The sequence below is a fragment of the Macaca thibetana genome, chromosome 12, assembly GCF_024542745.1.
Source record: "Macaca thibetana thibetana isolate TM-01 chromosome 12, ASM2454274v1, whole genome shotgun sequence".
NCBI classification, from domain to species: domain Eukaryota; kingdom Metazoa; phylum Chordata; class Mammalia; order Primates; family Cercopithecidae; genus Macaca; species Macaca thibetana.
Window position 1 is genome coordinate 105,897,815 of NC_065589.1, and position 25,207 is coordinate 105,923,021.

The window sequence follows — 25,207 nt, forward strand, 5'->3', positions numbered from 1 at the left end:
ACTAATGATATAGAAAATTCATTAAGGTTTCTGTATGAAGAATAGATTGAAGCGGAGGGAAGGAGATAAGAGACAGAGGAAACATAATGGTTATGATGGTTATTTTGGAGTGCAGTGAGCAGAGTCCAGAGGGAAGGTAGTGCTCATGTACTTTTGCCATTTGGGGCAAGATATATGACTCAGGAGTAGGCAGCAGTTACTGATATGCTGTGATGAGAAGTGTTGAAATAAACATTTATTGTACCCATATGGCTTTTACACCTCTTTTCATGGTTTCAGGTCATACGTTAAGTCATTATCTAAAATTATCTACTATCTGTATTTAGGAAGACCTGTGATAGTTTACCAGTTAAGATGAAATGCCAATTGCTTACTGAAATGGAATATACACATATCCTATGATCTAGCAATTCTACTCTTAGGCGTGTACTGAACAGAAATGCATACACATGTGTCTACTATTAAAAGACTTATACAAGAATGGTCAGAGTGTTATTGGTAATAGCCCCAGACTGGAAATAATCCAAATGCCCATCAACAGTAAAATGACAAAATGTGGTATATACAATAAAATAATGAAGTATATACAATGAAATAAGGCACTAAAAATCAACAAAATATTGCTACATGTAACAACATGAATAATTATATTAAGTAGAAAAAGGTAGACACGAAAGAGTACATAATGCAAAATTCCACTTACGTAAAGTTGTTTTCCTCAGTGATAAAACTAATCTATTATGTTTAAAATCTGCATAGTAGTTATATTTGGTGAGAGGAAGGTGGCAGCGAAGGATTTAGGAAACAGAGGGGTCATCTGATATATTGATGATACGTTATTTCTTGATCTGGGTAGTAAGTGAGTGAGAATGTTTACTTTGTGAAAATGCATAGAGTCGTGTACCTAATGATTTGTGTGCCTTTCTGTATGCACTCCTTATAAGTATACAAAAAGGGCTAAAGAATTACACATTCATGGGAAGTTATTTAAAAGTTATATTACTTTTTGTCATTAGGGAAAAAATGCTATGCCAAATAAGGTGTTTAGGAATAAAATAAAACAGACTGCTTCCATACAGGATGCAGTGACAACAGCTTTTCCTATGCATCTAAGCTGAATCATTACAATGAAAACATTTGAGTCCAAATGCTCCAGGAGACAATTGAAAAAAGAGGAGCAATCTGCATAACTTATTTCTAAAAGGCAATATAATATAAATAAAAGTAAACTGATGTGGAAATAGATATTATATGTTAGAGACCAAGAAAAAGTTTTCATACTTAATATTTATCAAGTACTTACTGTGGATCAAGCAATGAGATATGAAGTTTATATTCATTTTAGCTTATTTAATAATCATAATAAGCTTAGGAGACAGTTGTCACAGTTATACCCATTGACCAGATTATGAAATGGAGACTCAGAAAAGTTCAATTTGAAAAGAGAACTGATTGAGTCTTAACCACTTAATATACCAGTGGGTGACACTGGACATGCTATTACATCCTCTAAACCTTAGTCTCCTCTTCCGTAAATGGAAGGGTCCTCACAGATTTGCTTTGAGTATGGTATTATGCAAATAAGAAGTGATTTCTTCCATTGTTTGAATTAGAAAGGATAGGCTAAGTCAACTGCAGAGAAAAGTTTTTCCATGGCTGATTTCAGAAGAAATGATGACTTCACTGGGCAAGAATCTTAACCCTGATAGTATTCAAAAACCTGCCTGATCAGAAGAACCAGCAAAAATAAACCATTTTTGTTTTAACAAATACACCTTCCTTGATCTGCTCTGAGTGTACTGAACTACAGATTCCAGAGCAGGTGCCTGGGAAGCTGTTTTTTATAACAATCTCCTCCCAATCCCAGTGATTTTTCCATTCTTATGACCAATAATGGTTACGATCAATAAACTCTGGATTTCAAAAGACTTAGATAGGCTCCTCAGAGAGATTAATTTTATCTTGAATTTTTTTTTTTTTTAAAGACAGAGTCTCACTCTGTCACCCAGGCTGGAGTGCAGTGGAACAATCTCGGCTCACTGCAACCACAGTTGAATCTCGGTTCAACTGTGGAGGTTGAACCCTAGGTTCAAGTGATTCTCCTGCCTCACCCTCCCAAGTAGCTGGGATTACAGGCACCCATCACCACCCCTGGCTAATTTTTGTATTTTTAGTGGAGATGGGGTTTTGCCATGTTGGCCAGGCTGGTCTTGAACTCCTGATCTCAAGTGATCTGCCTGTCTCGGCCTCTCAAAGTGCTGAGATTACAGGCTTGAGCCACTATATCCAGTCTTTTTATCTTGAATCTTAAGTCATGTAGATAAAAATAAAATCATGTTTTAAGAAATGTTTTTCTGCAGGAACCTGTGACAATGTATAGGTAACTTGCTTTCTGTTACTTTATCTTAATATTGGAATAAAGTTTGAAAAAATCTAAAGAATGGGAGACTTAGCATGCAATTTAGAATCTTACTCTCAAATGGTATTAGGAAATTTCTTTTTTAATTTTTTTTAAAAGATACTGTACTCCCATCTGTTTGGATTTCATTTTCAAACTATTATAAGGGGTCCTTAAAAAGTTCATGGAAAATGTGTATGGTGAAAAAATTACACAGAGATTTCAAAATTTTTTGCACCAAAATAAACTCATATTAACTTCTTACATCATGTCTGGACAGGATCTAGTTTGATGCATTAAGAAAGATAAGATATCAGTTTGAAAAGAATCCCATCAGAGCAACATGAATTCTTCTAAAACTAGAGCAAGAACAAAAATCAAATTTATGGGGAATCTTGGGTACAAGAATGGTGTAATCATTGATCTTTATGAAAAGTTTATGGAGACAGTGCCCCAAATAAAGTATCAGTTTACAAAAAGATAACTCATTTTAAGAAGGGATTAGACAATGTTGAAGATGAAGCCCAAATGGGCAGACCATCCACATCAATTTTTGAGGAAAAATTTTATCTTGGTAGTGCCTGAATTGAAGGTAACTGATGACTAACAGTATAAACAATAGCCAACACTATAGATGTCTCAACTGCTGCAGCTTACACAATTCTGACTAAAACAAAATTAAACTTGAGCAAACTTTCCACTTGATGTGTGCCAAAACTGTTGCATCCAGATTAGCTGCAGACAAAAGCAGAGCTATAAATGGAAGTTTTTAAAAGTGGGATCCAGATTCTGATGCATTTTTTCAAAGAGTTGTAACAGGAAATGAAACATGGCTTTATCAGTACTATCCTAAAGACAAAGCACTATCAAAGCAATGGCTACCAAGAGGAGGAAGTGGTACAGTCAAAGGAAAAGCAGACCAGTCAAAAGCAGAGGCCATAACAACAGTTTTTTGGAATGCTCAAGGCATTTTGCTTGTTGACTTTCTGGAGGTTCAGAGAATGATCACATCCACTTATTGTGAAAGTGTTTTGAGAAAAAAATAATACAAACTTTAGCAGAAAGACCCCTGGGAAACCTTCACTAGAGCTTCCCTCTTTATCACCACAATGCTCCTGCTTATTCCTTTCTTCAAACAAGAGCAATTTTGTGAGAGTTTTCATAGGAATCATTAGGCATCCACTTACAGTCCTGATTTGGTTCTTCTAACTTGTTTTATGTTTTCTAATCTTAAAAAGAACTTAAAATGTACCCATTTTTCTTTAGTTAATAATGTAAAAAATGATTGACTGCACTGACATGGTTAAATTTCCAGAACCCTCAGTTATTTAGGGATGAACTAAATGGCTAGTATCATCACTTACAGAAGGGTCTTGACCTGGATGGAGCTTATGTTGGAAAATGTTTATCTTTTTTATTTTTATCTCTTAATTCTATTTTTCCACAAACTTTCTAAAGTCCTCTAGTACATTTAGTATAAAAACTTTACACACATAGTTAAAATCAGATCCTTATTATTTCAGTGCTTGAAAGGAGGGGAGAGCTTTTCATTCTCTATTTAAAGCTTAAATGACAGACTGATTCAGAGAAAATTTGAAAAGCAGGTTGTAACGTTTTTCTAGAAAACTACTTGGGAATTTCTACTTGAAGCACTTGGTTAAGAAGACAGTTTTGCAAAATTACAAACAGGATGACTTGATTTTCCTGTTGAAGCTAATGTTATCTAATATTTCAGGACTTTAGGAGTTAAGGGACTAGGGATAATATGAGATATGGTAGGACAGTGAAAGACTTCCAATGGCAAAATTAGACAAAATTTGCCAACTTCACAATTTTATAGCTGTCTCCAGCCAATCCTGACAACCCTGCCCAAGGGCAGCCTTAGGGACATTTGACAAGCCAGCCTAGAAGAGAACATTCTAGAGGTATATAGCAAATACCTCGAAAAACAGCTAAAAGGGAGTTTGGATGCATGCAGAGTAGCAATACCCAGTATGAAAAAATGTAGTAAAATGTAAGACTAAGTGGACAACGGATATAGGAAAATTGCTTCTCATGATTGATTCTGACAGCTCGCAAGAATAACAATCAAAGATTCAAAAGATTTAACAAGCCTGAGGGGGTAGTACTTTGCAATGATCAACAATAGAGTGTGTGTGGATACAAATGTTGGCGGAGAGGAATCTCTTGAGGAGAAGAAAACAATTTTTATTGGAAATGGCGAAAGGGCAAGAACAAAAACGAAAAATTGCCTCTCCTCTGAGCTCCATTCAGCTCAATTAGCGCAATGCCACAACTTGAGAGCACAGAGTCAGGGCTAGCTGACCGGCATAAAGGATACAAATGGAAGAACACCAGCTTATATAAGGCATTTTATGCCACCTCCAAGATAGGGTACATGCCTGGGCTTTGGGATTATTACTATGTCAGAGAGAGGTAAAATGTTTTAGAGGTTTCGTCTTCTAAATTAAATCCTCCCAAACAGCCCTGAGTAATAAATCACTGCAGCCCTTAATTATATGGCACGTGATGGTTCATATTTAAAACAATTTCTTATCCAAGGTAAAACCACCAACCTCCCCTCTGCATGTAAGAATGGCACACCTGAATGTGCTCAATCGTGGATCGGTTTGGGCTGCCTTCCATATGGATACCCAGGAAGATGACTTCTTGCTCCAGTAAAGTCTGGGGCTCCTGCCAAAGTTCTAAGTCCAAAGTGAGCAGCAGTCTGCCAGGAATGATCAGGCCTAGGTCAGGATCAGAGAGTTGGGCTGGTCGAAAAGATGCAAGAGGCCAACACCGATTAAACCAAATTAAATCTGAAGCATAGTCATATATTTCTGGGTAAACAAACATTGTAATAGAATGACAGTTATCTTATTTTCACATCCCAACATGCTGCTAATATAGTTAATGAAGCAGGATCAGAATGAGCATAAGCTACTTCTCCATAGAAACTGTTCTCACTCCAAAGTCATCTTCATTCTAAAATATATTTGTGTATCTTTGGAAAGAAGAAATTCTTAAAAATATCATTACCCTGCTATGAAAAATAAAATTTATTACATTATTCATTTCCAAATTTAGAGCACCTCTCTTTGGGGAGAAGACACGCCTTTAAAATAGCAATTGTTTCTAGAGAACACACATATTTAATTTATATTCTCTCATTCAGTTGCAAACATAATAAAAATATTTTCAAAATGCATTTAAATAGCATGTACTTATAAAAAGTACAGGTAATCTTGATACAAAATTTTTATTCAAACAAACTGGACACAGTGCTTTGCAATTAATAAACAAAATATAAAGATTTCTGGAACTCCCTTGGTTTCAACCGTGTGAAGAACTCACAAAGGGAAATGTAAATGTAATGTCCTCATATTTATTTTTCTATTAGGCAACATTAAAAAAATATGTAGCAAAAAATGTACAGTGCAAGTGCACTTAAATCTACTCAACACATTAGAGACTGTGAAAAATTAAAATATATTAGGTATTTTAATATGCAAAGCTGAGTCAAGGACATTAGCCAACCGACCTGATAATACAATAAACTATTTAGAAGACCTTTTATGCCTTGATAAGAGCTTTGGACAAGCTGCATGCTCAAAGTATTTAGCATCACAAATACACTTAGCAGAAAGCTACTCGAATATTGCTGTCATTTAGGCACTTCTAGAGAAAGAGCTATCATGGTGATAGGTTTTGGTTTAAAAAGGAGGCATTTATGAAAGATGATAAATACTGATTTCACTAACAGATTCAGACCAATTTATGAGAAGCATGTGTACGTAATAGCAACCTTCCCATTTATATTGTTGTGTTAGATTGCAATGGGGAATGAAACACCCAAAATGCTCCAGGAAAATTTTGAAAGACTCTTTGGGCAATAATAATTTGGAGATTCTGATCTCTTTCCTCTAGAAGATCTCGCATTTATGAGAATTCTAATGACAAATCACAGCATAAGAGACCAGAGTTCTAATATATTTTTTAATTTCTGTGGAACTAGGCACCACTCATCCAGACAGAAAGCTACCTTTTAAATAAGGTTTCCAGTGAATACAATTTGACAACCCACAAGATAATGTACAGGGGCTGGAATGAGTTACAAAAGTAGAAAGACAGCCCTTGCCCTCAAAAAGACCTCATATTCTAAAGAGAAACAGTGGAGGAGAATGAATAAGTATATGCAGGTATACTGACATTTACATAAACACACACACACATCAAAATTCAAGATTTTTATGAACAGTATGTTAGGCTCAATCTGACACATAATGTATCCTCCTCATGCCCAAATAGTAAAGATGTGTTCCTCTTTTAATGTTATAATTTGGTTACCTTTTTTTCAAAGCTCTTACTTATGGGTAAAAATGCAATAGGGTATTAATCTGGTTCCAAAAATAGGAAAGTAAATCGAAAACTAAAACAAATTGGACAGGAGACGAATAACCTAAAGCTAGCAGTAAAATTGAACTTTATAAAAAAGTCTCAGTGGGTATAACTCTAAATATACCATATGCCTAGCCTAGAGAAACAAATAGTGGCCTCCTCTAAAGAATTGCCATAAATAATAGAAGCTGGGGAATATTTTTTAAAAATGAAAATTGCTGACAACCCAATTTATCGTCATATGAATTACGAAAATATGAATAACGTCAAACAAAGCTCTATATAAAGTATAACATACACATGGGATTCTACTATACATAAGAACGAATATATAATGAAGTCACCACAGAGATCTTTCCAAAAACATACTTATACACACACACAGACACATACACACAGATAGATAGATAGATAGATAGATAGATAGATAGATAGATAGATAGAATGGCTCTGAAGATAATTTCTTTTAAATTTAGGATTTTTCACTATATTATTTCAAAAACTTATGAGTGAGAGAGAGGACTTATTACTTATTGTCCTGATCAATTAACCCATGATAAGATATAAAGTATGTGTGGAGAAAAGTGATTCCTTATACACATTTGGTGCAAATGTAAACTAGTAAAGCCATTATGGAAAATTATATGGCAATTCCTCAAAAAATTAAAAGTAGCATTATATGATCCAGCAATCCCAATTCTGGGTACTTACTCCAAAAATTTGAAATCAGTATGTTGAAGAGATGTCTGCACTCCCATACTCATTACAGCACTATTTACAACAGTCAATTATGGAATCAACCTAAGTGTACATCAAGAGATGAGTGGATAAAGAAAATGTGATATAGATACACAATGGGATACTATTCAACCTTAAAAAGAAAGAAACCTTGCCCTTTGAGACTGCATGGATGCAAATGGAAAACCTTATAAGTGAAATAATCCAGACACAGAAAGAAAAATATTGCATGCTTTCACTTACATGTGGAATCCAAAACTATCAAGTTCATAGAAACACTGAGTAGAATGGTGGTAATCAAAGGCTGGAAGTCGAGGCAAGGGGAGATGATGCTTAAGGGGCACAAAATCTCAGGAGAAATACATTTTACTTTCAATTGAGATATATTGCATACCATGGTAAATGTAGTTAATAATAGTGTATTATACATTTCAAAATTGCTATGAAAATAAATTTTAAGTCAGCGTGGTGGCTCACACCTGTAACCCCAGCACTTTGGGAGGCTAATGCGGGCAGATCACGAGGTCAGGAGATTGAAACCATCCTGGCTAACACAGTGAAACCCTGTCTCTACTAAAAATACAAAAAATTAGCCGGGCATGGTGGCGGGCACCTGTAGTCCCAGCTACTCAGGAGGCTGAGGCAAGAGAATGGCGTGAACCTAGGAGGCAGAGCTTGCAGTGAGCCGAGATCGTGCCACCGCACTCCAGCCTGGGCGACAGAGCAAGACTCTGTCTCAAAAAAAAAAAAAAAAAAAAAGAAAAGAAGTAAATTTCAAATGTTCTTAGCAGAGAAGAAAAAGTATTTGAGGTAACAGATATGTTAACTAGCCTGATTTAATTTTTCCACACTGTATTCATAAATTACACATCATTTTGTACCCCCCATATTGTCAATTTACAATAAACAAAATTTTTTAAAGATATACGGATTGGGGTGAGGTTCTTAATTTAGCCACATACATACTTGATATCTGAAATCTCTTTATAACAAAATAAAAGTCAAACTAAATTCTATTTCTGATCATTAAAACTCTGGATTCTTTTTTGAGCATCAAGAAAAACCAAAAAGAAAATATCTTTGGAAGGCTGCAATTGCCTTCTGGAACTCAAAAGTTAGAAATACCCTCTACAGACAGACTTATCTTCACTTATTGAATTGATGTGATTATTCTTGAACTTTGATTTAATTTCTAGTTTGTACAACTTCCCAAGGGTATAAGTGCTACATGTTAATAAATTGTTTAGAACAAGTTTCTTTTAAGTCACAACAGGCACCCAAATACTGTTGTGTCATCCCTTCATAAAATGAGTTATTTTTATCTTATTCTTACTCTCAAATATTATAGATATGTCTATACATTTGCCTTCACATACTGAGAATAAAGTCTGAAAGTCAGAGTTCAAATAAAATCGTTTTATTCTCTTGATAATTTCCTAGTTCATAAAATTAGCATATTAAAATGAGTGTTTAACACTAGTGTTATCAAGGCTTAGCCTTCATTGATGGTTTTGAGGAAGATATAAAAAAATTATCATACATTATTTATAAGTGCTTAATTCTTTTCATTTTAAATGCCCAGAAAATTCCCCCAGGGATGGGCAAATAGTCTTTATACAGAGTATTTCCCTCAAAGTCTCCCTCCTGAACATAAACCTGCATTATTTCTTTCTTTGTAAGGCTTATCTCTTCAGATTATCTCTGCTTTAATTATTTCTCTCCTGTTTTCACTAATCATATTTTACTCTCCTGTCACCAAAATCTTGCGAGGTTTTTTTTTTTCAACCTTTACATTGATTTTATAATCCTCTGCTTTGTTTTCCCTAAAAGGTTCATATCTTCTTTAAGAGAATAAACTCTGGTCATTATGTTATCATATAACCTTAAAAATCAAGACTAGCATAATAACTATGCTCTGTTTTAGAACTTAAACATATCTTGTTGAAATTTTTTTTTAAATTTCAGTGAGTTATATGTCTTTTATAAAAACTTAGGGAAAAATAGCTAAAGAGATTGGTCTTGAATTGACACATATTATTCAAGTCTGAGCAGTAATAAACATGCTATTAAAATTAATTAAGAAAAGACATATGATATTTTCCTTACATTAAACAGCATGCATAGAGTGAATGGAATTGAGAGGGTAGAAATTCATATTCTACAATTAGTAATAGAAGCATGTGTAGCTATTCTCTTAAGTTTCCCAATTACAGAGGATCCACCAACTCATATTAGACACACTTCACCTGTCTAAAACTTTAAAAAAACTTTTTTTTTTTTTTTTTTTTTTTTTTTTTTTTTTGAGACGGAGTCTCGCTCTGTCGCCCAGGCTAGAGTGCAGTGGCTGGATCTCAGCTCACTGCAAGCTCCGCTTCCCGGGTTTACGCCATTCTCCTGCCTCAGCCTCCCGAGTAGCTGGGACTACAGGTGCCCGCCACCTCGCCCAGTAAAAAAACTTTTAACCAAAATCAACTTGTACTCAACTTAGTCAATTGATTAATGTAATATCAGTCCTAATCTAATAATCAGTATGCAATCATGGGAGAAATTTGAGTCCTTTATTATAATTCTTAACAAAATCTTAGACTCTATTATATGTACAAAGCCAAGTGAAATACTCTAATCAACTTTGATTGCTTAGGATGGCAATTTCATTAGACATGTATATGGAAAGGGATCTATCAGGGTTTTATTTATGAAAATATCTATGATTTTTGAGAAAGCAGGTAGAGAACTAGTTCAAAAGAGATTTATAGACTTGTGGAAGATTTGGCAAGATTGAGAATGAAAAACATTAGGATAAAGTGTTAGGTGAAAGAAAAATAGAACACCATTTTTGGAGTTGATGGATAAGGCCACTAATCATATTGCCATGAATGATGTAAGTGATACTCTCCCAACATTATTACTTATGTTGAAATATATATGTGTATATATACACACACACACATACATATATACATCCAACTTTTAAAATATCAAAATTATAGCTTAAGATCATTTAAATATCAATTTGATTTGATTTTGTAAATATTATTACTGCTAAGGATATCAAGTTTGTCTCAGCATTATCTGGAGGGGGCCAAGCTTCGATTACTAATACTATTATTTTAATTTTGGCCCCCTTAATCCTTCTTCTGATATTGTGATAACTTTTCATGAGCTCCTTGTAATAAGAGAATGACTTCAATTTCAATGGGAAATAATGATGAGGATAACTTTTTTAGCTTTTTATTTGTTGCTTCATGTACTTTACCTGATTCTTGAGATCCAGTTTGGGACATGGTCGTCCTCCATTGTAAGGTTTTTCTTTTAGCCATTTGGATCGAATTCTCACTCCAATTCCACAAGATGAACTGCAAGACCCCCAACTAGACCAATCGCTTAACTTGCAATCAAATGGGCAGGGTATGACACATTTTTCTTGAATGTAACCTAACAGAAAAAGATTTAAGAGAAGAGAGGAAAGTCTGATTAAAATGTACTGATCAAATTCACTTTCTATTTCCATGATCACTGTTTGGATTTTTCAACAATATTGCTGTAGTGGGTTCAATAATTTTGTACTCAAATAAACAGACCAAAGTTTTAAGAAATAAATAAATATGACATCTGCATTCAAATTTGTGCCATTCTGTTTACTTTGTAGGCAATTTCGGGATGATAGGAACAGGAAAAAGTACACAGTTCTGGTTTCTGATAAGAAGGAATGAGGTAGCTCAGAGCTAAAGATGGTGATATCTCCCCTCACTGGGCTTTGTGTTTTCCATCCTATGATTCCTACAATTCACTGTCTGGAAGAGGGATCATAAAAGAGTCCATCTTTCTTAAGGGTCTATGATCTGCAAGGCTTTCACTGAAAAAGATGTTGATTCTGTAATGTGACTTGGGGATGGGAAGAGGACAGACAGTGGACCACAGATTAGGAAGAGTGGGATATTATTGAAAGAAGACAGTAGAAGAATAGCAAAAAGTTGTATAATGGGATATTGCACTGAAATCAAGAGATGTGGGTTGAAGTACAGCTTTAGAAGTTCTAGCTTTACTTGGCCTTGCTTGTGTCTTCAGCCCACTTCTTGCTACAGTCTTTCTCTGGATAATCTCACTGTTTTAACTATCACCTCTAATAATCACTATCAAATATATACTTCCAATGCAGATCTCTCCACTAAATTCTGTACCATCTACTGAACCACTCTAATTTGATGCCCAATTTACTGAAAATTCAACATGTCTAAAACTGAGGCCACCAATTTCCTAAAAATTTATACTTCTCTTGTGTTCCTTTCCCAATTAACTGCAGCATCATCTAATCCCTGTATCCTGTTGTACATGCCTGTATAATCTCTTCTGCTTGACTGTGGGAAGGAACTGTGAATGTGACAGAATGTCCCTCCCATTATTAGGTTATGGTATATGGCAAAGGTGAAGGGAATTTACAGATATGATTAATATACCATATCAGTTAATCAGATTGCGATATACTAGGTGGGCCTGACTTAATCGGGTGAAGAACCTTAAAAGAGGGCCTGGGTCTTTTTGTGTAGAGAGAGAGAGATTCTCCTGCTAGCCTTGAAAAAGAAAATAGCCATGCTATGAAATGCTGATGGCATGGTCACATGACAGGAAACTGAAAACAGCCTCTAGGACCTGAGGGCAGCCCCTTGCTGTCAGCTAGCAGGAACACAGGGCCTTCAGGCCCACAGCTGCATGGAGATAAATTCTGCCCAAAACATGAGGGAGTTCAGAAGAGGAGCTTTCCCCAGCCAAGCCTCTGTTGAGATCTCAACCCCAGCCCACACCTTGATTTTAACCAAGTGAAGCCCTTAAGCAGAGAATCCAGAGAAGCTGTGGCTGAACTTCAGCCCCATGCAAACTGTGAGATAATAAAGATTGTTTTGAGATGTGAAGTCGGTGTTATTATTTTATGCAACAATGGAAAAGCTAAGAAGTTATCCAAAATAAATATCTCCAGTTAGCTTAGACACTCCTCCATCATTCTACACAAACATTAAAATGTATCACAAATCCTCATATTAAAACAAACAAATGAGTCCCCTATTCTACAACTCCTTTGTCAGGCCCTAATTCAAGATCACACCATTTCTGGCCCAGAATAATGACATATTCTCTCCACAAGTCTGCCTTTCTTTTTCTTAATTGTTCTGTTTTGGTATCTGTCAATTACTCTGAGGGGGGGGAAAAATAATTTTCTAAAATACAAAATAACTTTTATTACTCCTTTTTTGAAACCTTTGCCAAACCCCATTGCCTTTATAATAAAATGTCAACACACTTTACAAAAACAAAACAAACAAACAAACAAAACCAAGAAAAAAAAAGCATTCTTTATAAAAGACTCTAAACAATGGTTTACAACCTCGTCTGTAAAATCTATGTCCATTCTCCAGGACCAACCATAGACCAATTCTACCTGAATCTCAGAGGATGGGACGCAGGAAAGGGTCGTTTTTAAACACATTCAGGTGATTCTGAGGCCTGCCTACCAAACTTATTGCTCCTCCCACCCTCCCATCTCTTCTATCTTAAATTACACCTACACAGACTACTCCATCTTCTGCACAAGCCTTTGCTTGTGCAAAAATTAGTTATTTTCCTAACCAGCTTAGCCTCCCTGGTTCATTACTTTAACCACTCTCTTGCCAATTTGGTTGATGGCCTCATCCCAGTGTTCTGCCATTCCAGGCTGGAAAAACTTCAGACTTAGTTTCCTCCAACTGTTTTCCTTCTCTGTTCTTAAAACAGTGCTGCCAAACAGAGATGAAGAAAATGCTGATACCACACTGGAGACACTTTAATATGTACTCTACCTTCAACCAATTTCTCACACCGCTTAGCCATTCTTCTGAGTTTTCTTCTCACTCTGATTCCATAGACAGCTCTTTCAAACCTCCACCTATTTTCAAACTTCTAAGACCTCACGTCTTCCTCACATCTTCCTTCACAAAAAAAAGCAAGAAATGGACGAGACTCCTTCAGTTTCCTATGAGTGTGTCTGTATGCATTCTCATATTTTTTTCTTCTCTCTTCATATTAACATGAAAAAGGTGTCCATTTTCCTATATAAGGAACATTCTTCATTTCCACCATCTCCCCTGGTCTACAGACTCTTTCAGAACCTTGTTTCCTTGATTCTTCCTCTCTCTCTCTCTCTCTCTCTCTATATATATATATATACACACACACACACACACATATATAATATATATGTATATATATAAAATATTTATATTTCTTTCAGATTAATATTAGAATGACTTTAAATTTCCCCAATAATAGTCATTGACAAGAGAGAATACACTAAAATCTAAGAGTGATCAGAAAAGATCCTTGTGGAGTTGAAAAAAAAAATGCTCCAATAGACACTCCTAAAAGACTAATCCTCTAACATAATGTTAATTTTACAGTCATTTCTAAGGAGTTTTGATTACTAATTCACTATTAGATACATAGTAAAAGCTAAATAAAGGATTAAAAAGAAGCCACAACATTACTTAATTTTAGAGAGAAACTGAGTCACAAAATGCTTTCATTTGCTACCAAATAAAAAGAGGAAAACTAGAAATTAGGTGGGATTAACTCTCATGGCATGCATACTTCACAAATGCAAATCTGAAATTCAAGGAGGTTTCAGATAAATTTTAAATGTTTGAAAGTCTATGTAGACCCTATGTTAAAGCAGATTTTGAAGTAGATGCCCTTTTAATTGAGATTTTAAATCATTTTCTTCTATACTTGCATATTGAAGGATTTTAATTAGCAAGCCTGTAGCAATACTTCTTTTTTTCTTTCCCTATGATAAGAAGTAAACCCAGAGGATCTCTATGAAAGTCAAGGTTATAAATTCAATGAGTAAAAAATAATTTTGAAATTCAACAGGACTAAGCAACAGTGACATTTATTTTTCAGGAAAATTATTTTCATGCCAGAGTATACCCCAAAGGAAAATTCATAGTGAGGAATATTAATACTTGCATATTCTTATACCTATCTCATATTCAAAAGGATTAGTTTTACCCACATACTTAACACTTACAGTTTTTGGCAACAGAATATAATCAAATGTGACTATGTACAAGGTTGACCTGCCACATAAAAACTCTAATTTCTAACTACAGAAGTCCAACTAATGTTTAAAAAACTCATTTCCACAAAATATACCACAGAATCTCTGTTCCCATCTACATAATATTTCATGGCAACACTCATACATCTAAACCTAATTGCTACCAAAAAAAGCAGTTTTTTTCTACCAAAAAGTGTTTTACACTACAGTTTATATGCAGAATACACTGTTTGGACCATCTTATTACTTGGCTTAGGGATACTTCAATGTTTTATTTTAGTTATCAGTGTGCACATAGAATTAGGAGTGAAGTAGTCACTACAGAATTATCAGTGGAGAATACACCAAACTTTGTACTTTTGTAAACCATATTCATTATACATAGTATATGCTCAAAAAATATCCTATTACAGATAAAAATGCACTGAATAGGATTCATTAATACTATCTCTATCGATGTTACAACCAGTGTTATTTATTTAATGATCTACTAAATAGAGTTGAAGCCCAGAGACTTGGAATGAAAGGACTTTTCAGTCTATATTTCTAATCCCCAAAGACTGAAGCCTTTGAGTTAGCATAACGGAAGTATGTGTAAGCACAGTTCTCTGAATAAGGTGGTCTCATTAATACAACCTCTCCCAGAATATTACCTTATGTGCATATTTTCCCTTCATCAGTCAAGTACAAACACATTTTTCTCCCATTAAGATCTAGTTTTGAAAGATCTAAAAGTAGGAAATATTGATTATATTAATCCTGAGAAAATAACCTAGATTAATTTACTTATATTTTCCTGCTATATAAAGTAATAGCCAACATCTCACTGGACAGCTTATGTTCTGTCTACTGACACTGTGCTCAAATAATGAAACACAGTACCGAAAAGGAAACAGATTTTTTTTTTTTTTTTTCCAATGCTGAACAAGCTAAGATCCTGGAGAATCTTGTAAGTTAAAATATCATGTTGTGATTTTCTCAATATTTAAAAATCTTCTGTTTAAAATTTATTTTATGTTTTTTCCTTTTTAACTTTTATGGATACATAATAGTTGAATATATTTATGGGGTACATGTGATATTTTGATACAAGCATGCAATGTGTAATGATCAAATTGGGGTAACTGGGATATCCATCACTTCAAACATATATCTTTTATTTGTGTTGTCAACATTACAACTCTTCTCTTCTACTTTTTAAAAATATACAACAATTATTGTTATCTATAGTTGCCCTACTGTGCTATTGAATGCTAGATCTTATTCTTTCTATCTAACTGTATTTTTTGTACTCATTAACCAACCTATCTTTCTCCTTCCCTCCCTACTACCCTTTCCAGACTCTGGAACCACCATTCTCTTCACTACTTCCATGAGATCCATACTTTTTCAAATCTCCTACATATGAGTAAGAACACCCAATACTTGTTTTTCTGTGTCTGGTTTATTTCATGTAACATAATCTCCTCTATTTCCATCCATATTGCTGCAAATGATAGGATGTCAATTTCATTCTTTTTATGGACAAATAATATTCCATTGTGTATATACATATTTTCTTTATCCAGCCATCTGTTGATGGGCACTCAGGTTGATTCCACATCTTGGCTATTGTGATTATTGCTGCAGTAAACATTGGAGTACTGATACTTTGATATATTCCCTTTCTTTTGGTTACATACCCAGCAGTGAAACTGCTGAATCATAGGGTAGTTCTATTTTTAGTCTTTTGAGAAATCTCCATACTGTTTTTTATAGTGACTGTGCTAATTTGCATTCCTACCAGTTGTGTTTGAGCATTCCTCTTTTTCCATATCCTCACTAGAGTTTGTTAGTTTCTACCTTTTTGATAATAGCCATTTTAACTGGGGTGATATATCTCATTGTGGTTTTGATTTGCATTTTCCCTGATGATTAGTGGTGTTGAGCTTTTTTTTACATACCTGTTGGCCATTTGTATGTCTTCTTTTAAAAAATGTCTATTCAGATGTTTTGACTATTTTTCAATTGGATTATTTTGTTTTTTGCTATTGGAGTTCCTTATATATTCTGGTTATTAATCCCTTATTGAATGAATAGTTTGCAAATATTTTCTCTCGTTCTGTAGGTTGTCTCTTCATTTTGTTGAGTGTTTCCTTTACTGTGCAGAAACTTTTTAGCTGGATGTGATCCCATTTGTCCATTTTTTGCCTCGGTGGCCTATGCTTTTGAGGTCTCATTCAAGAAATCTGTGAACAGACCAATGTCCTGGAGCATTTTCCCAAAGTTTACTTTTAGTAGTTTTATAGTTTCAGGTCTTATATTTAAGTCTTTAATCCATTTTGATTTGATTTTTGTAAATGGTGAGGGATAGAGGTCTAATTTCATTCTTCTGCATATGGATATCCAGTTTTCTATTTATGTATTTTAGTACTACGAGAATATAATTGTTTTTCTATTTATCTAGTAAAAATACACTATACTAAAAAGTACCCAATGACTTAAATCAGATTGGTTTAAAGGGCATATTTGTTTGGGAAAGGTGGGGAAAAAATTGCAAAAGTTATTTTAACCTTAGTTCAAGAAGGACAATTTGAGAAGTTAGATCAATACTTTACCATTGTTACGCAGAGAGGAACTGACAATGTTAAACACTTACTTAAAATCTCAATCCATCAGCATGCGAAAATGTAAATCAAAGCAATAGAGTTACCAGTTTGCATTGGTGAATGTATACATTTTCTTGGAAATACCACTCACGAAAAGAAGTTGCATACTTTCAAAAAGATGCTTCCAACCTTTTTTAGGTCTCTATGAGGCCTAAGAGATGATAGTTAAAAAGTGCCTATGTTATTATCTCTTCTTTTTAGAATTCTAAATTATTAAGAGATGGTTTTGAAAGTACTGTCTACTAGTAGAAAGTATTTTACTGCTTTTTAGAGAACTCCATCAGCACAGAAAAATAAGGTTAAATATTATAAATGACGCTAATGTATTGCAAACAAAATATCTCATTTAGACCCACAATATGATAAGGTAACTGAAATGTGGCTGATTTACAAGTCATACAATGTTCAAACAATTAACTGACAAAAAAAGTTTTACTAGATTCCTTAAAACCCAATTTTTTTGTAATACAATAGCTTATTAAATTATATTACATCCACCAGGAAAATCATTTCAGTGTCAGCCAGTTTCCTTAATTAAATTACAATTCACTAATTCACTGGTGTACTGTATTTTGGATGTAGATGAGCTATTCAAGGTCATCTAGAAAAAGGCTTCATTTTATAGTCAGAAGTAGAAAGGGAACTCAAACTCAGACTTGGTTGAGATAGTTCACTATCAAGTAGAAACAAATAATTACTATGGCACAAAATGTTCTCTTTAGTAAAGGATTGACAAGATAGAGAATCAACCCTGCTCTTGATTTAATTAATTCATATTTGGGAACAGATAATTCTTATAAATGAGGGAAAAAAATGTGGTATGTGATCAAGTACATATGTTGTATGATACAAACAATGTATACAAATTCTATTACAAAGTGAGATAATATGAATATATTATGGTTTTAATTTTCTAAGAGATTCTTGTGAAAAGTATTTATCATGGTACACAGGTTTTTGGCTAATGGCTTGACTTGCTTCACTTGCCATAACTAAATGTATCGGTGTTAACCTAATCAAGCAGCCAAATCCTATAAAGAACTGATCTTTGAAATTGAACAGTCCAGGCAATTTAATCACAATGGTATCTCTAGTTGTTCCTACAGGCAGAGCTTCCAACATTAACTTCCTTGTGCCAGGTTCCTCCAGGCAGAGAAAAGATATTTTTTTTCTTAGATGATATTGAGGATATTAGAGACAAATGGAAGACTAGACACAGAACAATCTGAACTCTTCAATTAGGACTGCACATACACTAGCTATTTTTCCCATTACTGCAAATAAGTGCTGTTAAAATTAAAGTGACTGAATGCTTTAATCACATAATAAACTTGGCATTTGCAATACAACAAAGACACATAGATTTAAATAACCCAATATTACCGAGTAATTCTTAGAACTGTGGCTCCAAGGGCCTATATGAAGTCTCCTCATTACATCTTCTTGCCTTGAGAGAATTTCACCTTAAACTACACCATACTGTCTGTACTTTACATTTTCTCATTTATGAAAGCTGATTTCTGAGCATATCTTGTATTCATCAGGCTATTCCCCAAATATTTCAGGTTCTGTTCCTGGACACTTTACCACACTTTGAAGTTTGGTGTGATCTTACATTTGTTTTAGCCAATAAAATGTGACCAGAAATGAAGTGTGTCACCTCTAGGTAGAAGCTTTAAGAGCTGCAGCATAATTTGCCATACTCTTTATTTCCCTATGCCACAAGGACCAGCAATATTCCAGGTGTTGGCTGCTCAATCAGCCCCGGTCCTTGAGTGATGAGGACTTGGCGCAGTCTCCAGCCAACCCAAGATGGACATGAATAGTGAGAGACCTTGTGGCTTTCAACCACCGAGACTTTGAAGTAGTCTGTTCTATCTGTTTCTGCAACATTACCGATCCCATCCTGATGGATCAAGCTTGGCACAACAAAGCATCTTCAGAAGGTGAAGTAAAGAGCACAATGAAACAAATATTTAGAATATTTTGAGAATATAGTGTCCTGAGAAAATACGATTAAGCTATATCAGCAGTTAGCACAGTGTGAATGGCAAATCAAATCAAACGAGGATGTGACTTTGCAAAAAGTTGAGCTTATATATATATTTCAGGAAAATGTATAATTTATTATTTAAAAAAGGACTCACAATATGGATTATAAATCAAAGTCTAACCTTATGTCATCTGGGATAAAATATTAAATCTCCATAGTTCAATTTCCTTGTGTGAAAATAAAAATGTAACTATGCTTCTCCTTTGTAATTTCTTATAATGCTATGAGGGTCAAAAAATATAAGAAGTAGAATTCTGTGGAAAATAATTAATATATGATGAAAGTGACATACTAACATTTTACTGCTACTAAAAGCTATATAGCAGAGTAAAAATGTTCTTTCATTATTATGTTTTTGGGGCAGGTAATTGATAAAAAATATAATTCTGTAAAGATACTTTAGCAGAAAAATTACAGGGTAATAATTTTCAAATTTGGGTGTCTTTCCTCATTCCAGCTCATTTCCATGTAAATTAAAGACTAGGATAACATTGACAAAATGAGAGATTCTGCTTTGGATCAGTAAATCAATTGTTTCATTCCATGTCTGTCTTTCCAAATCTGCTGCTACCAACCAAGGCCAGATACTCAATATCTCTCACTTGAACTATTTTAATAGTCCCTTAACTGGGCTACAGGTTTCCAATTTCTTTCTTCTAATCCATTCCATGTCTGATCAACTGCAATATTAATATCCCTAAAGTACAACTCTACATATGTCATGGCCTAACCTAAAATAAATAACCTTCACAGTGTAGCAGAATTTTGATAAATAGGCATGTGGAAGGCAATCTTGGCAGGGGAGAGACCACAAATTAAATTAAGAAGATGAGAATGAACCCCAAATGTTTATAAGTCAAATATTCTCTACAATAATTTTTGTTTGAGGAGAAGTATAAATTTGGCTAGGGTGGTGTAAGACCACAGCAGGAGGTTTGCTGGGGAGGCTTAGAAAATTGATTAAGAATTCTGATATAAATTTGATTGTGCCACTGGACTGAAGAAGAGACAGCATGAGATCAGAGCACTTGATTAAGAGAGAATTTGAAAATTCTAAAGTGGCAAATGCTTTGCCCTTAGGCTAAAAGACCACTAAATATAATTAAAAATGGTATGCATGTTGTTAGAGAACAATATAATGAAACATGATAGGATATTACTTATAATTAACTAGTTGTGACATGTACACATGGCTAATACACTATCTAAATGGAAATGACTGCCTTCAAAATGACCAGTGAATCTGCTCTTTAAATAGCAGCTTCATTTCGAAACTGTGAAGACAGGTTTGATACAATGAATCCTAAGCATCAGCAATCACCAGTTTATGAGTAGATACATGGCTCTATGTGTTTCATGGGATTCAGAAACATATAAGCTTAGAAGAAAAGTATGTCTCTTCTTTTTGCTTTATCTCCTAGGGTCCCTAAAGAAACTCTGACCTGAATCCAGCCACTATATTGGACTAGAACAGATTTACCTACTGCTTACCTGCATACTTATTTGCTTATTTATTTATATATTTGTATATTTATTATGAGGATAGGAGTGCAAAATTGGGAGATTTCACATAAAATAAACATTTCTGACTTCCCTTGAAAATGTGGATGATCTGGGAACATCTGGGATCTCATTTCAGCATAGCAACAATTGGCTGGAATTGAATAGCAGGACCTCTTCAGATGAAATGTGCTATCACAGTACTCTACAGTCCCTAAACTAAGGACTGCTTTACCAACGGAAACAAGGCCAAAACTTACTCATATGTCCAATTTTTTAAAAAAGGTAAGGTGAGACTATGGTTATTGGAGAGGAGGGTGGATGATACAGAGATCTACCTGTCCAGGCTCACCCTACTCATCACATGAAGGGATCTAGGAAGAGTTGAGTCAAAACTTTTTTAGTCTGAAATCTTCAGAAGGAGCCGGACTCTACACTACCAGCCAGGGTGGGAGCAGGCAAGTGGGCTCTGGAAATTATATAACGAAAAAGGCATTCTTTAAAATTTAAAAACAGAAGACAAAATTATAAATGCAAATTTAGGTGCAATGATTTAGAAGAGGATCATGATAATAAAGTTTCTGAAGTTTAAGGTTCATTAGGTGGATTAACTTCTATTGCTATCAGTATTCTACATATTACTACACCAGCATTCACGAGACATCGTGAATACCTAGAACATGAATATCTAGACATAGATACATGGAAGCACTCTTTATTCAGAGCCTAGCTCCTCCAAAGAACTCTGTGGACTGGAAGAAAGTTCATAATGTAATACAATGTCTGCACAGCAAGCTTCAGAGACGAGAATCCATTTTTCTATTTGCTGGACTGCAAGGTCATCCAGACAATGATTTGTAATCATGAACAATGAAACAAGTTATTATAAATTCTGATTTATAATCAGAATATGGATTACATGACAAAAAAAAATTTACCTCCAAAAGTTTTCATTTGCCAAAGAACTGTACCTTTCACGGAGCTAATGCAGAAATCAATGTACAAGAATGAATTCACAGTACATTAACTCCTTGTAAGTTACTATAAAAACCTTTGAACTATCACCAAGGTGTAAAATTAAATACAACTTACAGTTTTGATTTATACAGCTCTCTGGTAATGGAGAATTTGTTCCATTGCCAATAATTTTGTTTCGTAATGGATTGTGCATTATCTAATCCAGAGATTTAGACTTCTGTTGTCTGCAATTGACAGATATCTTATATATTTAATGATATACCTTGGATGAAGGAATAAAAGAAGAAATAAAGAAAAGAAGTCAAGACATTTCAATTTATTTATTTAATTTTATTTTCTTTAAAAAATTACATAGCCAGAAATCTTCTAATTACACTAACAGAAGTATCAAGAGACTGTGGATAATCCTAATTCACACAGAGAGGGCTGTTGAAATCAAAAGCAACCAAAATATTCCTCTGAAGAAAAAGCAAAAAGCAACAGAAAAAGAGGGTTTGTTAGTTTTCTAGAACTGTTGTACCAAGTTAGCAGAAACTTGGTAGCTTAAAACAAGAAAAAATTATTCTCATTGCCCTCTCATAATATATGCTCAATTCATTTTGGTACATTCTAGAAGCCTGACATTAAGGCGTCAGCAGGGCTGTGCTCCCTCTAAAGTTTATAGGAGAAAATTCTTGCCTTTTCCAGTTTCTGGTGGCTCCTGGTGGCCCCTTGCTGTGGCAGCATACTTCTAATTTCTGCCTTCATCTTCTCATGGTTGTTTCCCCTTTGTTCCTCTGTCTCAAATCTTTCTCTTTTCTCTTATAAGGATGCTAATAATTGGTTTTGCAGCCTATCCCAAACCTAGGATGATCTCATCTCAAGTTCCTTAATTACATCCGCAAAGACTATTTGCAAATAAGTTCACAGGCACAGGTACTGGGGGATAGAACTTCAACATATCTTTTGCAGGGACAAAATTCAACCTACTAGAGAGAGGAGTGAAGATTATAATAAAGAAGAGAATGTAACACATGGACAAGAGTGCAGCCTTAGATACACACCAGCCTGTCCTAGGTTTATATCCCACCTAAACATGAGTTGCCTAAATCCACTAAGCTTCAACGTTATCAACCATCGCAAGGACTACTGCAGGTCAAATCCAGCCTCCACCTGTGTTTGTAAATACAGTTTTGTTGGGACAGAGCCACACCCATTTGTTTCTGCATTGCCTATGGCTGCTTTCAAACTGCAACAAGCAGAGGTGACTAGTGACAGAGACAGTACGGCTGACAAAGTTGAATATATATACTATCTAGACCTTTATAGAAAATGCTATCACTTGGGGTTAATAACACTACCCATTGCATAAGATTATTACGAGAATCAAATGAGAGCATTAAACAGTACTGACCACACAGTGAGCACTCAGTAGGTGAAAATTCACCGTTTCTATTAGAAAGGCATAGTGTCATGGTAGATAACAGCATGGGCTTAGAAATTTAAAGACCTAAGTTCAAAATCAACCAGGACACTTACTACTTGTAGTGTTACTTTGTGCCTGTCATTGAACCTCCCCAATCTTCAATATTCTTTTCTGTAAAGTGGAGGTAATTATTACATCTACTTCAAATTGCTCTGTACATCAGATGGTCTGGAGCAAGAGGTTAGCCATTTCTGCTACTAGTATTATTCTCTAACAAAGAAAATATAACATATTCAGTGTATGAGATGGGAGTGGGAGTTGGGAATACAGTTTCATTTTGAGAAATTCCATATTTAAGAGGATCAAATGTCTCAAGTCTTCCCCAAAATGATGTTTTCTCCTCAAGGCCAAAACCTCTATGGCATGCAGAAAAGGGTAGAGTGCTCATGTGAATTTTTATCTATTTCTTGGCCAAATAAACAGAGTAGGTAAAGATTAACTTTGGTATACAGCAATCAATAGTTCTCTGCTAATTAAAGCAGAATTATTTAAACTATTGAACACAGAGCCTGAAGGCTGGCATCGATGGGGATGAAATCGTAAGACCTTAAATAAAAACAGTTACATTGAAATCTTTATCATCCTCCCACCCTCACCAATCAGGTTCCTCTTCCTGTGTTCCCTCCCTTGCTCCTATATTAGGTCCAAGCTCTTTGAAATGACTCATAGGGACTTCTCTAATCTGTTGCTTTCATGTCTCTTCTTGCTTTAAAGGTGCATGAAATTCTGTAACTTCACAAGGCTCAACAGCTGGTAATAATTTTGTAAAGTGGAGATATAATTCAGGACATGTTGAAGACAGCTTCCTTTGTTTTGCCTCCTGTTCTTCACAATCATCTTAGCTTTATAGGAATTTGTCTACAACCATCATCCCCTTATAAATGAACTTGGAGCAGCAAGGACATGGGCAAGACCATTTCCTTATGCCGACTGTTTAGACAATAACGGTAATGCATGGGGGGAGTGGGAGACAACGTGATTAGTAAGGATTTTCATTTGATAAGATTTCATGAACTGTCAAATCAGAGCTTGGGCTGCCAAGGCTACAGCTGTGTACATTTGAAGTATAGCTCTGATCCAGGAAAGTGCTGGATTATTTCATCTGGGATTAGAATGTACTTTGCATTCATCTTTCTAGTATATCTCAAAAGATGATTTGGGGAAAAAAGATGAGATAAAATCTTCAAGTGTTATTCAAGAAAACTGAGATACTGTAGAAACAACTATGGAATTTCAGGGCACAAATATTTGTTTTGCTGCTATTGGAAATAATTAAGTAAAACTAACCTATACCTAGGTGTGTGCAAAATTAAGTGACACAATACACAAGCCACACAGGTAGAAATTTGGCTCTGGCTTTGATTTCACACCTGAGACTCAAAATCTGGGGGCTTGTCAACAGTACAATTCTAAATAGAGATATGAGAAATGGGAAGCAAAAAGAGAAAAGAGTTGGAGAAAGAAAACATTCTTACCATTCAACAGCTACCAACTACTAACATTTTGGTACCTTTTTTTGTGTTATTGTTCTTGTTTTATGGTTTGTTCGCAAATTATATTCATACTATTTTACTAGCCATCTAGTAATCATACTGTGGCACAAGAGGCTATTATAAGACTGTTCATAACAGTTATCAGTTGAATGGCCAAGAATTGAATGAAGGCTTGCTAATTTATCACTAACGGGAAATAAATGTAAAATGCTAAATAGATGCAAAAGATGGAATACCATGCACTGCTCCCCAAATAAAATCTAATCTACAAACAGCAGCAGGAACAGAGGCAGTTAATACACAGAATAGGGGACAAGCGCTGGAACCAAATTGTGTGTATGACAAAACAGCCTCTGACATTCTTAGCTGTGCATTCTTGTGCAAATTATTTAACCTATCTGTTCCTTGATTTCCTTATCTGTAACAAAAGAATAAAAATAATATCTAAC

At 34.8% G+C, this 25,207-nt stretch overlaps 1 protein-coding gene across 1 annotated transcript in view; it reads right to left on the minus strand.

The window, feature by feature from the left end:
* Positions 1-25,207, minus strand: part of THSD7B (thrombospondin type 1 domain containing 7B) — a 790,054-nt gene that overhangs the window by 223,701 nt on the left and 541,146 nt on the right. Inside the window, exon 14 of the mRNA XM_050750933.1 lies at positions 10,791-10,969. Coding sequence (XP_050606890.1) covers positions 10,791-10,969 — 179 coding nt within the window. The remainder of the gene's footprint in view (positions 1-10,790; positions 10,970-25,207) is intronic.